Source organism: Berghia stephanieae, chromosome 10 (assembly GCF_034508935.2).
Source record: "Berghia stephanieae isolate SIO BIC M18660-M18661 chromosome 10, UCSD_Bste_1.3, whole genome shotgun sequence".
NCBI lineage: Eukaryota > Metazoa > Mollusca > Gastropoda > Nudibranchia > Aeolidiidae > Berghia > Berghia stephanieae.
The window spans coordinates 29,370,711-29,394,732 of record NC_088369.1 but is presented as its reverse complement, the minus strand read 5'-3'; the positions used below and the strand labels follow the sequence as shown (position 1 = coordinate 29,394,732).

At 35.1% G+C, this 24,022-nt stretch overlaps 2 protein-coding genes across 3 annotated transcripts in view; both read right to left on the bottom strand.

Annotated features, from left to right (window-relative positions):
• LOC144980630 (peroxisomal ATPase PEX1-like) overlaps window positions 1–3,531 on the bottom strand; it is a 57,635-nt gene extending 54,104 nt beyond the window's left edge. The window contains exon 1 of the mRNA XM_078928310.1: window positions 3,260–3,531. Within this exon, the coding sequence (XP_078784436.1) occupies window positions 3,260–3,376 (117 nt within the window). The 5' untranslated portion in view covers window positions 3,377–3,531. The remainder of the gene's footprint in view (window positions 1–3,259) is intronic.
• Window positions 3,532–10,682: 7,151 nt separating this feature from the next.
• LOC144980946 (ras GTPase-activating protein 3-like) overlaps window positions 10,683–24,022 on the bottom strand; it is a 96,782-nt gene continuing 83,442 nt past the window's right edge. For both annotated transcript variants that reach the window (XM_078928931.1, XM_078928932.1), the window contains 2 exons: window positions 20,130–20,340; window positions 10,683–18,174 (listed from right to left, as the gene is read on the bottom strand). In XM_078928931.1, the coding sequence (XP_078785057.1) occupies window positions 16,074–18,174; window positions 20,130–20,340 (2,312 nt within the window). In that variant the 3' untranslated portion in view covers window positions 10,683–16,073. The remainder of the gene's footprint in view (window positions 18,175–20,129; window positions 20,341–24,022) is intronic.

Below are 24,022 nucleotides of genomic sequence, written 5' to 3'. Positions count from 1 at the left end.
TTTATGCAACGTTTTACCACGAAACAATTTTCATTTTACCACCTCAGTTTAATCTCTCATCAGTTCTCTCTGACAATTGAACTTTGAACCTATAACTTGAACACAGCTACTTCATTCCATCTTCACAATTCGCACCTCATCCCGATATTCTTTTATGTTGACTCGTGGTATGGTCAACGGGGTTGAGAGAAGAAGATAGATATTGAGTGACATCATCAAAAGCGATGTGATCAAAGCTGGCGGATGGTTGTGTAACATCAAAGACTAGTGACTGGTCTACTGGTCTATATTCGTGGGTATGTGTGATTTGAGTAGGAGGAGCTTTCTTGACTTTGCTGATGACCGTCTGGTGGACAATTGAAATTAGAATTGTCCTAATTCAGCAGCCAATTGGAAATGGGCAATTGTAAAAAGCTGATTGGACGCACCATGGAAAGAAAGCAGTTTAAGGGACATGGCCGGAGAGCGTGGAGTGGGGAGGAGTAAATTATATTGAATGAATTGATAGTAATTTGGGGCGTTGGGAAGTTAAATAAAACTCTCGGAAACAGGTGATTCTTTGGATGCAAATGATTCAGTAAAATTCTTTATTCTTTCTTTCTTTCTTTTTTTTAATTTCCTTTCTGTCTTAGTGGACATATAGGCGAATTCCAATTTTTTTCATTTAGAATGATATTTTAAAGAGAAATTATTGCGCTTTACCAAAATTAGCAGGAGTTTAGGTGATAGCCACTATATTATTTTCATGAAAATTATCATTTTCATCATCATCATCATCATTATTATTATTATTATTATTATTATTATTATTATTATTATTATTATTATTATTATATTATTATTATTATTATATAGTTTAGATCTATACAAACGTCAAAGGAATGCATATAACATATCTTTTCCTAAGAATTGTCAATTGCCATTACTAAAACCAGTTCGTTTTGATCATTTGATCAACAAACCCCTACAATTCGGTGGTCACGCATTTTTTTTATTGCTGTCAAAAAAGGATATTGCTGTACAGGTGAGCGGATATCTCAACAATGCTTCATTACAAAACGACTTTGATTATATATTTCTACTCTGTGAATATTGATGATTATTGCAGTATTTCTCATTTATTTGTATAAACTCAGATAACTATGTAATTTTTGATTATATCGTTTGAAGTAATTAAAATTTCTGACCCATTTTTATGGTTTTTACTATAAAATCTAATCCCAAATGATCTACTAAAATTATATCAAATAAAAGTATGTAAATCACTAGTTATGACTCTAAAATATCTTATTGCAACATCTAATAGCATCTTTACTACACTACTTTGAACTTGAGAAAGAAATCATCAAAATAGGAAAAATTGCTCAGTCTCCCTTTTGGCACAGGCTGTGACTCGCCATCGGTTATGAACTAACGTCCGGCAAAAATTTACCTGTCGAACTAAAGTGAAAGCAGTAAACGGCTGTGACCACAACTGCCAACGGCAGTGCATAAAAACGGTGCGTTTTTTTACACACCTCCAATGGAGGTGCATAAAAACGCCACCAATAATAATAATAATAATAATAATAATAATAATAATAATAATAATAATAATAATAATAATAATAATAATAATAATAATAATAATAAAAATAATAATAATAATAATAATAATAATAATAATGTAGTTTATTTATAATTTGTGCCCAATCCTCTACACAATAAAGCTCTAGGCTCGCAGGCTACTACTGCAAATACAGAACAAACGCAGTACTAATACTGCAGTAGTAACCTAACTGAAATGAATGAATATCTACTCCTACTACTGCGAACAACGAATACGAACGCTATCTACCATTTGCAGTACTACTGCTAATAATGAATACGACCTCTACTACTGCGAATAGAGGAAATCATTATTCACAGTACTATACTATAGAGGAAATCACTATTCGCAGTACTAGACGTCTACTAATATGAATATAGGTGGCCATTTCAAAAATGTTCTTTCTTTCTTGAGGCAAAATTGATTTTTTTTTCTAAATCAATTCAATACTTCAGAATTGAAGTGAAGTGGAGAGGCCTTCCGAAAGCTCCTACATCCCCAGTATTCTTGTTTTTTATATCGCTGTGATTATCCCCAGACACCTGTCTGGGGATAATGAAAATTCGTTATCCCCAGACACCTGTCTGGGGATAACCAAAATTTGTTATCCCCAGACATATATTTGAAACTCCACTCCTTTAAACAATTATCTACATGCCAGAATATGGAATGTTTCCAAAATGCACATAGAAATAAGGAAAGTTAATAAAATATCTATAAAAACATAAAATTAACCAACATTAAATCAGTTGTTACTACATATACACAATATGCGTGGACCTTGAAGTGGGTGTCATGGCCGAATGGTTTAGTCGTCTGCCCTGGAAGTTTTACCAGAATCGACGTTGTTGGTTCGAATCCTGGTTCCGCCACTTTTTTTTTTAATTCCGTCTCCTTTTCTTTTTTTCTGTTCTTTTTTTTTTTTTTTTTTTTTTGTGCGAGTCTATTTTTTACTCCTTTTTGTTTGACCTTTTGCTCCGTTTCTGAGCATGAATTTCTTAAAATTGTTTTTATTTTTTTTTAAATTATTGTTTGTTTTTTTTCTCCTCTATCTGACCATTTGGTCGCTCTCTGAATATTTCTGTTTGTTTGCTTTTTAATCATTTATTCTTTTTAGACACTTTTTGAGATCGGAGTGGGGACGGATATAATGACAATTTTCTAGAAACTAGAAAGGAACTAAGAGAGAAAGAGAGAGAGAGAGAGAGAGAGAGAGAGAGAGAGAGAGAGAGAGAGAGAGAGAGAGAGAGATAGAGTTTAAAATAACCAAGTGTCTGGGGATAACAAATTTTCATTATCCCCAGACAGGTGTCTGGGGATAATGACAGCCTTTTTATATAGGTACTGTTCTAGTCGGGGGTTTGGGAGGGGGGAATACTGGGGATGTAGGAGCTTTCGGAAGGTCTACCGTGAAGTGGATTTGAAGAACAGTCTTCTTGTGGTGTGATTTGTCTTCTTGAACGACTTGAATGAATGAAATGGTGCCTTTTTCAACCTATTTGACCTCAGACTTGTATCACTATCAAGTAAAAAAAAGCTTTCTTGGTCAAATTCAAAATAAAAAGAAACAAAATTGAGGCTGTGACAGTGATAGTGGTATCGTTATAGTTATGCTGTGATTTTTTAAATATCTAGATATATGTAGAATATATTTTTTAAGTTTTTGTTTACCCCATCATCTTTCGGACTTCGTGTTTTTCCACCCCTTTGATGTTGAAAGGATGCTGTTCTTTCTAGGAAACAATGCTTGCTGTTTCCAAGCTCTAAAATGGTAGTGATAGCATTCATCTTAAGTGATTATGTCTCCACCTTCATCTCGTCTTTTAGGTCTACGAACTAAATCCTGTTGATATGAACGATATAGACATAAACCGTCTAGCAGTTTGTTCCAAGAGTTGTTTTTCTAGGTGGTCGAAGGTCTATTTTTTTCTAAACCGGAAGACTTTATAAATCGGGAAAATCCGTTTTCTAAATAAATACAATGGTCTCCGTTTGTAAGCTCGTTCCTCGGGGATGGTGCATAGCGTGCATATATTATTATATGAGGGGAATGTCATTGATTCTATCTCTGAGTTGCGTACAACATCGTGAACTCAATCGTAAGGACAACACACGTGCACACGCTATTATTTAGGGTCTTGATGGTTTCTTCCAGCGAACAAAACTCATAAAAGTACACAATTCATAAAAAAACAAAAAGATACAACTCTGAGATTGCAGTCCGATGAATAGAAAGAACGAAATAGACGTCACTCAGGTCTTTGTCATTGTTTTAGTCAGCCAATTGTAGGATTGAAAAGCTTTTAAAAGATGTTTTTATGTGTGTGTGTGTGTGTGTGTGTGTGTGCGTGTGTGTGTGTGTGTGTGTGTGTGTGTGTGCGCGCGCGTATGTAGGTATGTATGTATATATGTCGATCAAGTTTTAGGAGGCGTGTTCACGGAAATTAAATTTGCATCCTATTTGTTAAGTCGATCCATCCATCGATCGGTCTAGGCAAAATTACAATTCATTGTCTATCACTAGGCTAGTTATCGGTGAATCCAATCAAATCATTGCAGTTGTTAAATGTATGATTCTTGGCTTTGTTTGCAGTTATCTTCAGATCAACAGGTTTATGTGGTCCATAGTTATTCAGTCCCTATTTCAGTGTTGTAATAATAATATTCAAACGGGATCCCAACTCCCAAATACCTACACACTCAAAGACAATACAGTTCATTGTAAATTACCTTAAACAGTTAACCCCATCGTACGTCGTAGTGAATGACTTTGACCTCTTAAATCGGGGTTTCTTGATTTTAGTGTCATTGGGCTCTGGTCGGGGAATTAAATTGTCTAATTTTAGTTTTCGACTTTCCGTATTTATTTAAGCAATAAATCATTTGTTAAGTCGAAATCTATTAATTTCATATTTTATTCATGAAAGTTAGTAAATGTTCAAGGCCAAAGTCGATAATCCTAACTTCCTCTTACGACCGTCTTTCTCTATTCCATTGTACAAATAAATGGAGCATGGTTATAAGACATCCCAAATTTTCACAGAGTGAAAAACTCAGCACAAATGCACAGTCTGCTTATTGTCTTTGTGTTTGTTCTTTCCCCTCTTTACTTTTTTCTTGTCAAATTCAATTCACTTTAAAATGGCAATGGACAAAAACTGTGAAAACTGGCTACATTAATACAATAAGCACTAAATGTTCATCGGCGACTTGGTAAAATACTGTGACATTAACAATAACAATTAAACTTGTAAAGTGTTCTTCAATAATAGGTAGGCCCTCTGCTGTCTCCCTTCATTCACGCACATGAGAACGCATTGAATTTGTCAGTGTTTCAATTCTGTTTTTGGATATAGCAGTGTATTCTTCTTTGAAAACCGCTTGATTCTCCGAAACCGTTTTTATGCCATTCCGTTTGCCGACTTGCTGACCTAACTCATCCAACATGTCTGTGCTCGATAGGTGACATGTCCAAAGATACAGCAGCCAAAGCGTTCTGTTGACAGAAAATCTAAATTAACTCTGACCACATTATGGAGTCTTGCTTTATCCTGCGAAGAATTGGTATTCTTTATGTTGCCTGAAAAGCGGTCTCACATGTTGTTCCAGAATTGAGTAATGGCACACGTTTGCAGTTATCTAACCCTCAGTGCCGACAAGCCTTGCACGATGGTTAGTTTTATACAGGCCCATACCACAACGGACCTGGTGCCACAGCTCAAGACCTCTTTCACTCATTTAGCAATGTAACGGTCACCTATCCGGCGTCATATTCTCTGAAAGCTATCAGCAAATGAAAGTTTAAAGTTGCTTTCGTCAGAAAAAAAAGTCCAATTGGGACTGGAACAACGTTCTTGAGCAACAGCCAATAGAAGCCTTACAATCTTGTGGTGTTCGAGCAGAATGGATTTTTTTTCAGATTAACAATAAGTTCACGTGTACTATCGTGTTCCGCATTACGTCATGTTTCTACCCAATAGGGATGTGCATGATGTGCAATGGAATGCGCGTACAGACCTGCCACTTCACGAAAAAGGAAATCAGTATGGCATTGTAAAAAAATCAGTATCTGGGGGAAAATATCAGTATGAGACGTAAAACTAACTAGAAATGCAGGGTCCCCGGTCAAATATGCGGCTATGTGGTCTAGTGGTATGACACTCGCTTTCGGATCGGAAGGTCCTGGGTTCGAGCCTCGCTCGGCGCATAGTTGCGTCCTTGGAGAAGGCTCTTTACTCACATTCTCTCACCGTACTCAGGTGTAAAATGAATACCTGGCCGTTAACAGCGTTGTCTCTGTCCCAAAAATTTGTAATATCGCCTGACAGGCGTCATGTCTCGTCCTACATGTTATGTGTTGCTGTTGGCCAGGGACCCCTTGTAAAGCGCTTAGAGCACGTTTAGTGGATATTGCGCTATATAAAAGCTCAAGAAAAAAATCATGAAAATATTTTAAAGACCTCTATCCACAGACCGATTGGGTTTCCCAATCATTAAATTACCTTTAAATCCGTTACTAGCTTTAGTTGTTTATGTTAACAGTATTTATTCTCCTGGTCTCCTTAAATGATCCCATAAGTGTCTTGAACACTAATGTTTAAAGTTTGTCGACACACTTTTATATTATGAACGATAATCACTAACTCATGAAGGCCAAGCGCGATACTTTATAAACAATAAACACGTCTATACGTATAATCTAACACAATTAGTTACGGTCCTTGAAACATTGCGATTACAATGATTTCAAAGACGCCTCTCTCTCTCTCTCTCTCTCTCTCTCTCTCTCTCTCTCTCTCTCTCTCTCTCTCTCTCTCTCTCTCTCTCTCCTTAATTTGATTAGAAATTGAGGAAATCTGATCCTCCTTATCCTTTGCCCATTTTGTTATTATGACATTTGCAGAAGTGAATAAAGCCCAGTGAATTTCTCTGCTTTACCAGATTTTTTCCCCGCTTTCCTTCCTTAAATAGATAGCATTTTCCAATAACTCCAATTTTCTCTTCTTTAGGACTTCAATCTCCTTTCTTTTATAAATGTTACAGAGGTCAGCCAAAAACAAAAATCCTGCACATGAGACAACTCGAAAAAAAAAAGAGAAAAAAAAGGCTTATCCCTAAAATAGAAACTGATTACCAGACGAATTGTTCATTTAAACTACAAAACAAAAACAAACAAAAAAATGTAACTTTTTGTTTTCTTGTTTGATTTAATAGTTTTTTATTCAGACTTAATACCCATTTGATATAATCAATTACAACACCAAGGGTGATTTATCTTTTTGTCTTTTTGAAGTCAAAGCATTATAATAATATCCCCACAAAACCATTGAAAACATCACTAAAAAATTTTTTTTTTTTTGGTTAAAATTCAAGTTCAACAAGGTCATTTTGGCTGACAGACACCTTTAAGTGTTTTGTTTATTTTTAAGGGTTTTACTGCGCGTGCAACACATTTAGGTCAAATCAGCCCAGTAAAAAGGAAGAAAATTGGATAGTAAAAACATTCAAGATGTACAATTAAAAGGACTTGAGGAAAAAGTAAGACAAGGAGGAAAGGTTCAAATAGAGAACAGATGTAGATTCCAAGAGCACAATATTAGTGTACTTAGTTTGAAATCACCTAAAGGTCTCACCCAGACACCAGCACAAGACCCCACTAAGAGGAATGCACTCAAATGTTTACAAATCATATGTTAAGAATAAACAAAATAACAGTACATAACAGAGAGAGATGATTTACAAGGAAAAATATCATCTCCCAAAACTAACTATATATTTGATTGTTCCCATCTCAGCCAGGGCCAGGACAAAACCAAGTAATCTCATACCAAGACAAAGACAGAAAGCAAGTTGGAAACAGATATAGGGGGATAGAAGACACAGTAAGTACTTCCCTCCCTGCTCTTTAAGTGGAACAATACACAATTAATAAACGAAATTCGGCCTTTGCCCTTGGTAAGGCGACAGACAAAACAATTACGAGAGAAAAAAATATTAAATGAAATAAAATTGTGAAGGAAATAAGGGGAGGATGAAGGCGGGGTTAAAGGGAGGAGAAAAAAGACTGAAAAAGAGAAAGGTGTGTTTGTGAGAGGATAGGAAAAAAAAGACAAGAGAGAGAGAGAGAGAGAGAGAGAGAGAGAGAGAGAGAGAGAGAGAGAGAGAGAGAGAGAGAGAGAGAGAGAGAGAGAGAGAGAGAGAGAGAGAATAACTATCAGTACGTAACAGTGATGATTTACAAGGGGAAAATATCATCTCACAAAACTAACACTATAGATTTGACTGTTTCCCTCTCAACCAATGACTCAGGCAAGGACCAGGACAGCACCCAGTTCTGTTTTTTTATTTTTTTATTTAAGGGTTTTACGGCGCTTGCAACACATTAAGGTCATATCAGCGACAGTAAAAAGGAAGAAAATGGGATAGTAAAAAGTGCTAGAATTACAATTAAAGCACAAAAGAAAAGGTAAGAGAAAGGGGAATTGGTTCAAATAAGGAACAGATGTAGATTCCAAGAGCACACCGCCAAATGACTTAGTTTGAGATCACCTAAAAGTTTGTTTTTGTTTTGTTTTTAAGGGTTTTCCGGCGCTTGCAACACATGTAGGTTATATCAGCGCCAGTAAAAAGGAAGAAAATGGGATAGTAAAAAGTTCTAGAATTACAATTGAAGCATCCAAGAGAAAGTAAGACATAGGGGAACTGGGAACAAATAGGGATCAGATGTAGATTCCAAGAGCATACCACCAATGTACTTAGTCTGAGATCACCTATAAGTCTCATCCGGACACAAGAACAAAATCCAACAAAGAGGAACATACTCAAATGCTTACATTATACATTAAAAAATAACAAATATACTAATACATAACAGAGAGATGATTTACAAGGAAAAAAATATCATCTCCCAAAACAATAACTATGCATTTGACTGTTTCCCTCCCAGCCAGGACTCCGACCAGGGCCAGGAAAAAAACTAAGTAATCTCATTCCAAGACAAAGACAGAAAGCATGTTGGAAAACAGATATAAGGGGATAGAAGACACAGTGTGTACCTCCCTGCCCGCTATGGGAGGTCAGGATCCCCACCCAGACCTAAAAGTTTTTGTTTGTTTGTTTGTTGCTTTAGGTCTCTTCCAACACAATTGAGGTTATATGAGAGACCGCTGAAACAAAAAAACAAGCAATCTAACAAAAATAGTACAAATGTAAATCAAAATCATAACCTAAAGATATCATAAGCTAAATTATAAATAACCAAGACCAAACAGGCAGAAGATTTACAGAAAAAAAAATATCCCCTGTCAAAAATACAATCACAAACCAAAGAAGCAGGATATGCTAGTAAAGAGAAGAAGAAATGACATCACTATCGGATCGTACACCCATGCGAATATCATAGGTATATGATTCAAGGGTGATGTTTCATCCAGACACAAGCACAGGCCCCAACTAAGAGGAATACACTCAAATGTTTACCAATCATATAATATGATATGTAAACTAAATATAATACAATGCATAACAGAGAGATGATTTACAAGGGAAAAAATATCTAAATATATATCAAAACTATAACTATACATTTGACTGTTTCCCTCCCAGCCAAGGAACTCCGGCAAGGATAGGGCAAAACTAAGTAATCTCATTCCAAGACAATGACAGGAAACAATTGGAAAACGGTTATGGGGTGATAGAAGACACAGCATGTACCTCAGATATAGGGGGTTAGAATACATGGCAAGTGACCTCCATGGAAGGTCAAAGACCGAACCCAGCTGAACACTTTGGAAGTGGCCGCTGATTTTTCTAGCTGAATTCAAAAGCCACTCCTATTCATAATATTATCAGGCCTGTAAATGGTTGGTGAAAAAATTGTCGGAACTTTTTGAACACGCGAAAATTGACACAATAGGACAAAAATATGGACACAACACAGATATGACACGTCAATTGACTAGTCAAATCAGGTCACTTTCCCCTACTTATTTATAACGAGGTCCTTATTTTACGGTACCAAAAAAATCCCAATTATTTGAGGGCACAGGTCTGAGCTAGTTGTAAAATGAAAGGAAGAGAACAATTCCTACCCTTTTGAAGGATGTGTATCTCATGCTTAAAACAGGAAGCTGCGTATCTTCGCTCCTGTTTGTGTTAAATGTTTACGCTGATTCTTTCATTTATTTGGATTAATTCTTATAGAAGAAGAAGAAGAAGAAAGAAGAAGAAGAAGAAGAAAGAAGAAGAAGAAGAAGAAGAAGAAGAAGAAGAAGAAGAAGAAGAAGAAGAAGAAGAAGAAGAAGAAGCAGAAGAAGAAGAAGAAGAAGACGACGACGACGACGACGAAGAAGAAGAGGAGGTGGTGCGGTGGTGTGAGTGCTTTCGAAGAAGAATATATATTTCGAAGAAAAATAATTATTTCGCATTATTTTTTTTCCGTCTCACATCTGGACGGAACCAAAGAAATATAGAGACTGAGAAATAAGAACCCGAGATATGAATGTGTGTCGGTAGCAAAATAGAGAGAAACCTTCCGGTCCGGTTCGACACACTTCTGTGCATGCGTTATTTACTGACTAGGTGTGTGTTTGTGTGTGTGTGTGTGTGTGTGTGTGTGAAGACGACTCGCGCGAACTTTGCGACCCACTCTCGCTGGCTGTGGCACAGTAGCCAGGCAGTGAATACATACACGTCTAGCGGAGCGTGTAGGTGGCATGATAATATTATAGCTAACTGATAAACGCAAATTTTGTCTGGTCTTTGATGCGACAAATGAAAAGTTTTTGTTTTTTTTTTGTTTTTTTTTTTCTTTTAAGTGGGCATTTGAAACGGAATAAAATATATTTTTTTCGAGGAACGAAATAAAACTCTATTATTTTCTTTTTTATTGGTTCTGTTCTTTGACGTTACGAATTTTATTTTTACTATTATTTTTTTAAAAAAATATTAGCACTTAAGAGCAAAATCGTATTGTCGGAAATCCAACAATAGACGGAAGATTTACAGGCCTGTATTATGGGATCTTCCCTCCGTCCTTTTTATACTGTGCACACAACCACTCATTAACAAAAATAAACAACAGAGTAATCATAAATTCAGTGCCAATCATATTTATTTCAAGTGCTTTTCTGACGTAGTATTAAAGCCTTTCACATGCAACATGAAAAATTAGTAATGATGACGATGACGATGATGATGATGATGATGATGGATATGATGATGATGATGATGATAAAGATACATAAAATCATTGAGACCATTCACGATCCTCATTCCTTCAAGGATAAGCTACTACTGTTTTGTTTTATTGTTTAAGGGTTTTACGGCGCTTGCAACACATTAAGGTAATATCCGCGCCAGTAAAAAGGAAGAAAATGGGATCGTAAAAAGTTATATAATTACAATTAAAGTACCCAAAAAAAAGGATGACAAAGGGGACTTTGTTCAAATATGGAACAGATGTAGATTCCAAGAGGACAATATCAGTGTACTTAGTTTGAGATCACCTAAATGTCTCATCCTGACAAAAGCACAGATCCCCCCGTTAAGAGGTTTGTTTGTTTTTAAGGGTTTTACGGCGCTTGCAAACATTAAGGTCATATCAGCGCTGGTAAAAAGGAAAGAAAATGAGATAGTAAAAAGTTCAAGAAAATCAATTAATGCACCCACCAAAAAGTACTTAGTTTGAGATCATCTAAAAATCTCATCCAGACACAAGCACGTCCCCACTAAGAGGAATACACTCAAATTTTTACAAATTTATTATATATATAACACACAAAAAAGTATTACAATGCACAGCAGAGAGATGATCTACAAGAGAAAGAATATCATTCCCAAAACTTAACTATACATTTGACTGTATCCCTCTCAGCCAGGGTATCCGGCCAGGGCTAGGACAAAACCAAGTAATCTCATTCTAAGACAAAGACAGAACGCATGTTGGAAAACAAATATGTGACCCCTCGTCTCAAAGCAGCATTAAGTCGGCATGATTAAGTTGCTGATAATTGAATTTGTAGCCAGAAATATCAGACTTAAGTTGAGTTTAGATGTTTTATAGAGGAGAAGGAATATCCTATTTTAGAATCAATAATTCATATTTTTGACCAGTTTAACTATAATTGGACTTTTTAGCTTCCGGTCCATCCCGACATAATACCGTTTTGAGACATTGGGTCACATATATGGGGGATAGGAGACACAGTAAGTGCCTCCCTGCCCACTAAAGGAGGTCAGGAACTCCATCCTGGATAAGCTCCTAATGGAAATAACAAGTGTCCAGGCTCATCACTTTTTTTTTTTTTAATTTGCCATTCTCTGATACAAAATATATGAAGAGTTCAGTACATATAACACTTTTTGGATCACAGACTCCAAAGAAAAAGTTTGACAAAAATAAACAGTTCAGTAAGCAGATTTAAGTAGCACCCTACCATGGATGGGGCCTAACAACAAAAAAAAAAACCCAAACAACCCCAAACAACCCCCCCCCCCCCCCCTCCCTCTCCCGAAAAAAATAAATTAAACAATACACTCAACCTTACTCTAAAATAAAAGTGTGTATTCTTAAAAGCCATATCCATTGCATTAAATAAATAGTCACACGAACATGCTGCGTCTCACTGAGAGAAGAATCATCAGGAGGAGAAAAAAAAATCCCAAAAAACTCTCAAAACAAGGTGCACGACTACAGTGTACAGATGTACAATTAAAATGACTTGAGGAAAGACAAGGGGAAAAGGTTCAAATAGGGAACAGATGTAGATTCCAAGAGCACAATATCAGACAGTTTGAAATCACCTAAAAGTCTCACTCAAACACCAGTCAGGGCCAGGATAAAGCCAAGTAATCTCATTCCAAGATAAAGACAGAAAGCAAATTGGAAAACAGATATATGGGGATAGGAGACACAGTAAGTATCTCCCTGCCCACTATGGGAGGTCAGGAACCCCACCCAGAGGCCTATTTATGAAAATTATCCAACCTCTCACTATAGCCAGAGGAAAAATATAAAATGGAAGAAATAACTTGAATCTGCTAGAAAACATTTAAAATGGCGATAAAATAAATGTGATCTCTAAAATAAAAAAAAGTTCTTCATGAGCCGAGACAGAAGCTGAACAAGGTAAATGGTTTGACCAGATGGCAAGATTAGCTGTCTTGACAATTTCAAAATAAAAACCTTGCTTGACGACTCAATAGTCCAAATTATAGAATAAAACTAAGACACATAAAAAAACTAAGACACATAAAAGGAGGAATTTGATATAAAATGCTGGTGAGTGTAAATCGACTAATAATTAAACAGTAAAAAAAGCTACAGTACGTCTCGTTCTGATCAGATGTAGAGAATTGACCTGTCAGATGGTCAGTAATTTAATGGGTACGTTGACTACTTGCTCTCCACATCACATTTACTTTAACCATATCTAAAGAAACCTTGCTGCCCATTTGCTGCTGGGTGAACCGATTGCAAGTGTCAGGACCAATCCTGGTGTTCAGGATAAGAAACGAGTGGCAGCTTCACTGATAATTTACTATAAAGTATGTGTATACTATAGAGATCATCCAAGCAGAACAAAAATTGTTCGGCCACTACCAACATTTAAAAAAAATATTACTTCTCATTTGTTTCTAGAGGTTTTAGGACGCTTGTTTCACGTTTAGATCATGTCAGTGCTGGTATAAAGAAAAATGATGGGATGGTCAAAAGAGCTCACAATTAAGGGATCCTCACTTAACTCTTTAAGATTCAACCCGACAAAAACCGACAACGGCATAATATTCATGGGCGGGGTAGTCAAGACTGGCCTCAGTAAGTAAAATCCAATCGTTGTGAAGGAAATGACAGGCCCTGTCACTGCCGCAGGGTGTTTTCAGCTTTGATTTTTATAAATTTGCCGACAGAAAAGAAAATACGTTTCAGAAATTGCGATTTAAATCCTATTTTATTTGCGAGTGAAAATCATTGACATTGCACTTTGTTTGGTAAAAATCGGTCAAAAATTACGACTTTGGTGATGAAAAATGACTTTGAAGACCATTATTGTAAACTTTTAAAAATATTATGAATAATTTTAACTCCCTTATTTGTGGGCCGATTTTGTCATTCGAGGTATCAATTTTATTGTAATAAAGAGATAGGAACTTCAGAGACGAGATCAGTGATATACTTTGTTTGTTTCAAATGTAACTAGAACATAATTTGGCTTTTTTACCTATCGACCATGCCTGGATAATTTATTCAACAACGTGGCGATATGACGCAACTATTCCATGGCCGTCTTCCACTGGATCGACGATGATTCAATTCATTGTTGACGGCTGTTGACACGTGAGCTGCCAGAACGACCAATCGTTGAAGGGTCAAGATGTTCAGTAGCCAATCGTTCTTCGGTCAAAAAACTTATGAACTCACGAGAACAAAAGTTTGAAATTTGGTGATGGACGGACCTATGAAATCGTTTCTGGGCGGAGTTTAGCCATGAGTGACCGTAGAAAACGAAAAGGCGACTACAGATATCAAAGAGAAGGCTTATATCATCAAAGGATGTCTACATGATTGACATGGCCATATAGGGAACTCATTATCTACTCCCCCAAAAAGAATCTGAACACGAGAGGGTTAAAAGGACACAAGCAAATGGTTAAAAAGATTTGTAACTATACAAAATCATCAATGGCATATTATATTAAAATCAATATAGAGATGATTTTCATGAAAAAATATAGGAACTCTCAAATGCATTCATCTGTTTCTAATCAAAAGACTTGCAGCGAAGCCTGGGCAAAACCAATTCTAGAACAAAAACAAACAGTAATGTGTAAGGGACAAATGATTTAGGGGATAGTGATAACATAGGCAGCAAAGTAACATTGCCTGTTAAATGTAGAAGGATTGTATACTCTCTACTCTCTTATACTCCTACATACATTCAAACAAATGTCAAAAAGATGAAACACTGATATCCAAGAGATACAAAGTTGAATGGAAAAACAGCAATTCATAAATAACAAAAAAAAAACAAAAAAACATTACACGAATCTTCTCTGACAATGACAGCAATCACTTTTTTGTTTTTTGTTTTTTAAGGGTTTTACGGCGCTTGCAACACATTTAGTTATATCAGCGCCAGTAAAAAGGAAGAAAATGGGATAGTAAAAAGTTCTAGAATTACAATAAAGCACCCAAGAAAAAGTAAGACATAGGAGAACTGGGAACAAATAGGGATCAGATGTAGATTCCAAGAGCATACCACCAATGTTCTTAGTTTGAGATCACCAATAAGTCTTATCCGGACACAAGCACAAATTCCAACAAAGAGGAATACACTCAAATGCTTACATTATACATTCAAAATAACAAATATAATTATACATAACAGAGAGATGATTTACAAGGGGAAATAACATCTCCCAAAACAATAACTATGCATTTGACTGTTTCCCTCCCAGCTAGGACTCCGACCAGTTTGTTTGTTTTTAATGGTTTTACAGCGCTTGCAACACATTTAGGTCATATCAGCACCAGTAAAACGGAAGAAAATTGGATAGTAAAAAGATTCTAGAATTACAATTAAAAGGACTTGAGGAAAAAGTAAGAAAAAGGGGAATTGGTTCTAATAGGGAACAGATGTAGATTTCAAGAGCACAACATCAATGTACTTAGTTTGAGAACACTTTAAGTCTCACCCAGACACCAGCACAAGTCCCCACTAAGAGAAATACACTCAAATGCTTACATTATACATTCAAATTAACAAATATAATAATACATAACAGAGAGATGATTTACAAGACAAAAAATATCATCTCCCAAAATAATAATTATGCATTTGACTGTTTCCCTCCCAGCCAAGCACTATAGCCAGGGTCAAGACAAAACTCAGTAATCTCATTCCAAGACAAAGACAGAAATCAAATTGAAAAACAGATATATGGGGATAGAAGACACAGTATGTACCCGCCTGCCCACTATGGGAGGTCAGGAACCCCACCCAGACAGCAATCACTTGTTATACTTTTATTTAAATAGTAAGCATAACATTCTTCAATACAAACAATAGTGCAAGAACTTTCAAGAAGAATACACATTCTTGTGAACATTTCTAAAATATATCATAATCAAATAATTATAGCTTCTTACAATTACATCAAAATGTATTGCCAAAATATGTTTGAAAAATAAAATTGGACTTGTTCTTCGTGAACATATTTGCAGGTCTGATAATCCAATGCAATAATGGATCTGCTTTAACATTGTTGTAATGGACGATATTTTGAGTTGGATTGAGACCATAACAATGAGCCCATAACAATTTGAGTTATCAGACCTGAAAATAAATACACATCAGACTTGTCCAATATAACTGACGTCCCCAACAATCAAAGACCAAAGTCTCCACAATCTTTTCAAAAACAGGAAAATTATTTCTGTGTAAAATCACTAAAATCTCCGCATAATAAAAAGGAATAGTTAAAGCTAGAGCATAATTTCTAACTGTTCATTATCAGACATGTCCACATCTATACTACTTTCACTGCTGTCTCCTCCATTTTCCCATTCGTGACATGCATGAGATGATGATGGCACAATCATTCCATGAGATGATATTGATGATGAAAATGGTGAAGTTGTTGGTGATTCAAAGGTCTGACTCGGTGCGCTAGGGAAAATTAACACGTTGGAGGTATTTGTCATACGAGTTGTATTTCTGATATGAGTATTACCATCCTGGCTGTTTCCATTTTCATGTAGTTTACTAATCCAGGTAGTGGTTTTTTGATTATGCATATTGCAGCCAGTATTTGAAAAAGAATTATTATGGTTTGAGTTAGAATGTGTCTCCTTCTCATGTGTGCTATTAGAATTTATACTTTGAGTATTCAAGGGTCTATCAATCATAGTTAACATTCCATCCTCATCACTTTTAACACACAGTCCACTTTTGTCACAATCAAAATTACATGTAGATGCTGAATTAAAAATTTTGTTTTTTTGAGGTAACTCTGACATTAAAGTATTATGTTGAAATGTCTGCCCAACATTTTCAAACCCGGGACAAGAATCAATGACATATGTTTGGTCAACAAATCTAAAATTATTGTCATTGTTTGATTTTATGATATTTCCTTGGGAAAAAGAAATATTTTCTTGGCCCTCATTTTTATCACAAGCTAGCTGTAGCTCTGTCTTATCTTGGTTGATTTTAAAAGAATTACCAGATGAAGATGAAAATTTTATACGAGAATTTGAAGCGGACGGATTTCCATCAACATTATTTGAGACAGAATCACGAATAAATTCCTTTTTCAATATTTCAGAATTTTGATCACAATTTGAGTCAAGATCGTTCTCATGACTTGAAAATAACTCATGTCTTTCTCCAGTAATAAAGCTGCCGACACCAGCACCATTGCTGTTGATGATGAAAGAAGCGTTATTGCTGATCATATTTTCAGTAGTGGTTGGAGATGTTACAATAATGCTGTTGGTACAGTGGTTGTTGCCATTACAACTGTTGATGAAGATACATTTCACATCAGACTCAGAGATAGAATTTACTCCAGTAGCAGAAGGAGCAGGTGCACAATTCAGTTCAACTTGAGAAGGTGGCAATGCTTGAATGGTTTGTGCCCGAGAAGTGTCATGAAGCTGATGACTGTCAGTCTCATTATCACCGTCATCATCAATACAAGTCTCCATCCAGGACAACCCACTGAAACGAGTTGAAACTGATGCTGATGATGAAACAGTCTCTAAACAAGAACTCTGACGATTAAATACAAAAACATCACCAACTCTATTCTGTGATGTGTTTCCTTCAGCATTATCATAACTTTCACTCTCTTTCACAACCAATGTTGGTGATGCAGAACGCAATGCTGGCATGGTCTTCTTATCCCTTGATAAGGATGACGATGGACTTGTAGGATTACTATAATGATTAGAAAACATTAAATTACTTGGTAACATTGATGAAGTCCTGGTATCACAGCAATCTTCAATAACTGTATTACCACCACCACTGATCTCTTCACCATTACTAGGGGCAAACATTGCACATCTATCACCATTATGACCACCAGAGGCATCAATCGAATTATCATCAATTTCAGCCTGGCCTTCACACTCCAGCACACTGTCTCTTGATACATTATTACTATGCCAACGGCTATCAGCATGGTCGCTGCCAAGCCCATAAGACAATAGATGACCACTGATATCTACAGCTAATCTTCCACCTCTGGAAAATTCCACAGTGCCCTGACTTCTCCGCCTTTCTACTGAAGCAAATGTGTCATAACTAGCAGCTTTCCTCTTGTCCAGCTTGAAATCCACAGCTAGGCTGCGAGTTGAGGCAGAGACATCTCCACTGAAAGATTTCTTCACCCTGTCACTCTCTGTACCAGATCTGGATCTGTCTCTAAAACTGTTGCCACGACTGTGGGAAATTCTATTGGATCTACGACTCATATTGCTGGCATTGGACGAGCGACTGCCATGTCGAGTCAGTCTCTCTGAAGAACGGTTGAGATTACGGAGGAGGTCAGCACTGCTCCCATCACCAATTGGTGTGTCCCTGAAGGAAAAAGATAGGAAATAACATTGTCATTTTGGAAGGCTACTTCACAATCTGTTTCATCTGATTAAGAAAATGTACATGAAAATGAATATAACAACTTTTAAAAAAAATTAATATTATGTATGGAATACTTTGAACTCAAAACCTTTCTTCAGATAACTAAAATATGATTAAAACAGTATTACTTTACATAGAATCTGGATGTTATATAAAGTGATAAATATTTTTATTTGGCTGAAGAAGGGTTGTGAGCCTCAACAGTCTGTGTTTATTGTTTTTGAAACCGTTATATTTATTTTTGTTCCAATACTTTCAGCAACCCACACCTTCTAGCAGCCTGGTAATCAAATATTCCGGAAACTTGTATATCCACTTAATCCTTTTCAGAGTAATATCTAACCTGGTTTTTATAGAGCATAACAGACAGAAGTAATTGTTTGTTTCATGGATAAGTTGCTGGTCTAAAGTAAAGTGCTCTCCACTAGACGTTCATGAAAAATCATAAAGACCTACTCGAGTTTTGAAATTTTAGTTGAATATCCTTTATGACATAATCTCAAAACGAGGTTTCATTTATAAAAAAATTAATTCAACACCACAAAATTTCTTTTTATCAGAAATGAAGTTAGTGATGATGTGGCTATATGGTCTAGTGGTATGACTCTTGCCTTAGGATTGGACAGTCCAGGGTTCAAGACCTGCTCTGAGAGGCACATAATTGAGTCCTTGGAAAAGGTTCTTTACTCACATTCTCTCACCATAATAAAGTGCAAAATGAGTACCCGGCTGTTAACACAGCATTGTCTCTGCCGCAATAATTGTAATATTGCCTAACATGTCTCTTCCTACATGTTAAGTGTTGCTGTTGGCTAGGAACCCCTTGTAAAGTGCTTTGAGCATGTCTAGTGGATATTGCTCTATAAATATAAACAGAGCTACCAATCCCATCTGAAGAAAAGGTGTAATTTTGACTGAAAAAAAGATATAATTTTGAAGGAAAAAGTGTAATTGTGCAAAACAACAGCATTATTCTTAAACACATATTACTCAGGCCTGTAAATCATCTTTCCTAAAATTACAATTAAAGCACCCAAGAAAAGGTAAGACAAAGGGGAATCATTCAAATAGGAAACAGATGTAGATTCCAAGAGCACACTATTAGTGTTCTTAGTTTGAGATCACCTAAAAGTCTCATCCAGACACAAGCACAGAGAGGGATACACTCAATGTTATATAATATGTAAACAAAACAATACAGTGCCTAACAGAGAGATGATTTACAAGACAAAAAAATATCATCTCCTCCCAAAACTCTAACTATACATTTGACTGTTTCCCTCCCAGCTAGGGTTTCCGGCCCAAGTAATCTCATTCCAAGACAAAGACAGAAAGCACGTTGGAAAACAGATAAAGGGGGATAGAAGACACAGTAAGTACCTCCCTGCCTACTATGGGAGGTTAGGAACCCCACCCAGGAAATTTTCTTTTAACCATCCGTTAGCAGACATTGATAATGTCAAACATCCTGTTTGATATATTAATCAAATATGGTTTTAAAACGTCAGCCCCTTTGTACTGTAATTCATTCTGGCTTTGCAGTATAGACCTTGATGATGACAAAAAGGCGTAATGTGGAATAAAAAATAATTTACGCGTGATTTGATAGAAAACCTTTTTGGCATATAGTTGGCAGCTCTGTATAAATGCTCTAGATGTTGGTAGTGGTGATTGTTATCTAGATGATAATGGAGCAACTGTCATTGGGGCTAGAGGTAGTGAAGATATGGGTGATTATGGTTGCAGTAGAAATGAGGATGAAAATAATGACAAAATGCTGGAACTGATCTTAGTGGTGAGGGTGACGACTATGATAATGATGATGATGATGATGATGATGATGATGATGATGATGATGATGATGATGATGATGATGATGATAATGAAGATCTTACAGAGATCCAATGACAGCATTCTTCTGTACAGATCTCATATACTGTATGTGCTCGTGCTCCAAAGTAATAATGGCCTTTTGTATCTCTGAGATGGTGACAAAGCATGAGGCAGGATCTGAACACATAGCCTTGAAACCACTACCCATATTCCTTATGCTGTTGTCTGTGCTTTCATAACCACCAGTATACACAGCTTGTATACCGCAAACATCTGGAAAATACATCAAATATTTGTTCAAATTTATTCTTTAAAATATAGGGGTTGGGGGTCAAAATTCTGTAAAACCCATGTTAAATTTTGCCAATGAACACAGAATTATTGACAAATCTAAAAATTATAAAACTATCTTTTACAGATTGATATACAGGTAACTTGCAACCCTTTCTTAAATTAAAGGTATTTATATCACCCACTGACTCAATTATTTATTTATAAAATCTTATAAGGCATAATGATTGGTCATTTGATGCCATCATGCTGCCCTGTTGCCTGATTCATTTGCGCGCACCTTCAGACTTTATTACTGGACTGATTTGGATTATTGATGCCTCAAAACATTTGTCTCGATCCATGTTAATTTCCATATTACAGTAGTATAATGATTAAAATAGATCAAAGCTTGTTCATAGTAGCCTTTAATTCCCGGCAAATATTGCGGGTTCTCCACTAGTATTACTAGAAATATTTTAAACTATATTTTCTTTTTCTTTGTCTCTATCTCTCCCTCTATATATATTTATTATCTCACCTATAAAAAAAGAGATTATCGCCAACAAATTAGTATCAGCTGGTGCAATGGTGAGGAAATTAATATAACTCACGCTGCTTAATTGTCAAGCACTCTATATGATCCATGTATATTGATTTCTCACGAATATATATATATATATATATATATATATATATATATATATATATATATATATATATATATATATATATATATATATATATAAACTAAACATCCTACTGACACACAGATATGACACAACAATTGAGTGTTATTCAGTTACAAAATCACAGTATTAAAAAAATATATATATCCTAACATATAATAAGACTCAAGCATGCAAGACATTAAATCTATTCAAATTATAGGATTTCAATGTACATATTTCATCTTCTTTAGAATTGAGAAACGTTTATTTTATCGCCTTCTAAAATGATCTATCATCATTCTTTTTTATTTTCTAGACTTAACTATTGTAATTCATTACTTTTTAATCTGCCTGATAATCTTTTAAGAACTACAACTTTACAAAACCAAGCCCACGAATTGTTTTGAAGAAAAAAAGAAAAGAGAACACATAGCACAATGTTTTATGAACTCCACTGGTTGGCTGTTCAAGCTAGAATTGATTATAACATTGCAAAGATATGTTTTAACTCTAAAAATAATTGCTCACCTTTTTATCTGAAGGATTTTATTAATAATTATATCCCATCTCGTAATTTAAGACCTAATAGTATACTTCTTCTGACAGAGGTACCCTCTAAGTCTTTGTTTCACAACAAATCCTTCATAGTGACTGCGCCCAGGTTGTGGAATTCCCTTTCTTATAATACTAAGAATAGTGACAATTTAGAAACCTTTAAAAAGAAATTGAAAACCGAATTATTTAGAAGAGTGTTTTTCGATAATTAATATGCTTTATGTTTTAATTTAGGGCAGTAATGTGTATGTAAAGAGTTTGAGTATGTGGACGCGGAGAAGTTTCACTATGTGGGTGTATGGGTGTATGTGTGTAAGCGTGTAATTGTGAATGCTAGTTTATATAGTCGGAGTGACTGTAAAGCGCCATAGAGCACTTGTCAGTGGATTAATGGGCGCTATATAAGTATTTTATATTATTATTATTATTATTATTATTATTATTATTATTATTATTATTATTATTATTATTATTATTATTATTATTATTATTATTATTATTACCATTAAGATTGTGTGATCAGCATCTTTTGCGCACCACAAAAAGGAGGAATACAAAATTAAAAGACAGAACCTTATATTATCCAACAGTGTGGAATTCTCTGCCATTCAATTTGCGCTCTAGCTTTACTGATTTTAAAGCAGTTTTTAATAGAATATTAAATACTCATCTCTTTCCGTTATATTTAGATGGTATGTAGAAAGAACCAATTGAGCAATTATTCATCTATTTATTTATTTTTTTAAAGCAATCTTCATAATACACCTTAGATTTAATTACATTATCTTTGTGGTGTCACTTCATAGACCCTAATTTACATTTTTTTAAATAATTCCGTATTCTCATTGTTTAAACGTTGTTGATAATATGATAGAGTAATTTTTTTTTTTTTTAATGATACATATTGCATGCCATTTATATTATGCACCTAGAGCTATATTGCATGGGACAGGCGCTTTATAAATAAATTACATTATCATATTTAATTTTTTTTGGACTTGATTTTTATTGATAAAAACAAACAAAAAACCGCCAAAAAACAATGGGTTAAGTTTTAAACTACGTTAACAGTGCTCCATTAAAGTGGTGTAAAGTGGAAACGCAATATGTGGTAAAAAGTTTATTAAGGGCCTTTATAGTCCTTCATTGAAGAGTGAAAAAAATAACAAAAAGTATTAGTTCAACAAAATTACTTAAAGCAATAAAAAATTAATTAAAAAAGCATCTCAGGGCATTAACAAATTAGAAGTTAGGGACAAATCTCACATTTATATTCATAAATGACACCAAAATAATAATGATATTAATAATAATAATAATAATAATAATAATAATAATAATAATAATAATAATAATAATAATAATAATAATAATAATAATGATCGATGACAATGATAATAACAGTAATAATAATAATAATAATAATAATAATAATAATAATAATAATAATAATAATAATAATAATAATAATAATAAATAATAATAATAATAATTATAATAATAATAATAATAATAATAATAGTAATAATAATAATAATATAGTGTTCTTCATTAATAAGCACTGTCCTCGGGAATGAAGCTGAGCATGCCTATAGCCAGATGCAGGATTTGGATCATTTTTGATAAGTTGGGGCGACCAACTGTCTAAGATGGCCAATGCTCACATATTACCGTAAAAATAACTTTTTCCTCTTTGTTTACAAATGTATACGTAATGGTATGCAGCAATTGCTGGCCTGGGAGTACCACTAATTTTTTTTTTCTCTTCATAATCTCTTTTTTTTTCCTTCAGAGTAAACAAGCCCTTTCTATACAGCCATAATATGCGACAGCATTATGCGTGGGTGTGATAAGGGGTAAAGAAGTTTGACTTTTAATTGGATGCATCTGTTTATGTCATCCTCTTTTTCTGTGAACTGATTCCGATTCTGTTCTCAGCCATTACGTTGAAGATAAATTCTGATGGTTTTAATTACTTGTTTAACATCTGAGGTTGTGGTACTAAGTGCAGGTACATAGCACAAAATACTTGCCAAGAGACGTATACGTGGAATCAAGAAAGTTACAGACAAAGTCAACAAGTGTGAACTTGTTTTTTTAGATCATAAGCACACTTAACATCTCTGCAAACAAATGTCAACGTCACCATGAGTGGACAACGTACCGAGCTCCACCCCTCCCCCCTCACAAACAGTTTCAATGTGTAACCTTATTGTTATCACTTAGGATTCTACGATGGACTTACATTGTCCTTTTCAATTGTTTTGTGTAAGGGAAGTAATGTTGGGATAGTGAGGTGTGAAACATATGTTACACGCAGAGCATTTTGATGGTTTCTATTAAGTCTTTGTTCACGAGCGTGCTTAAAAATGAATAAATTTATATTGTAAAGATTGTTTCACATCCCAAGTGTGCTTATAAATGGAGACCAACATAACAATTTAAAAGTATTGCATATT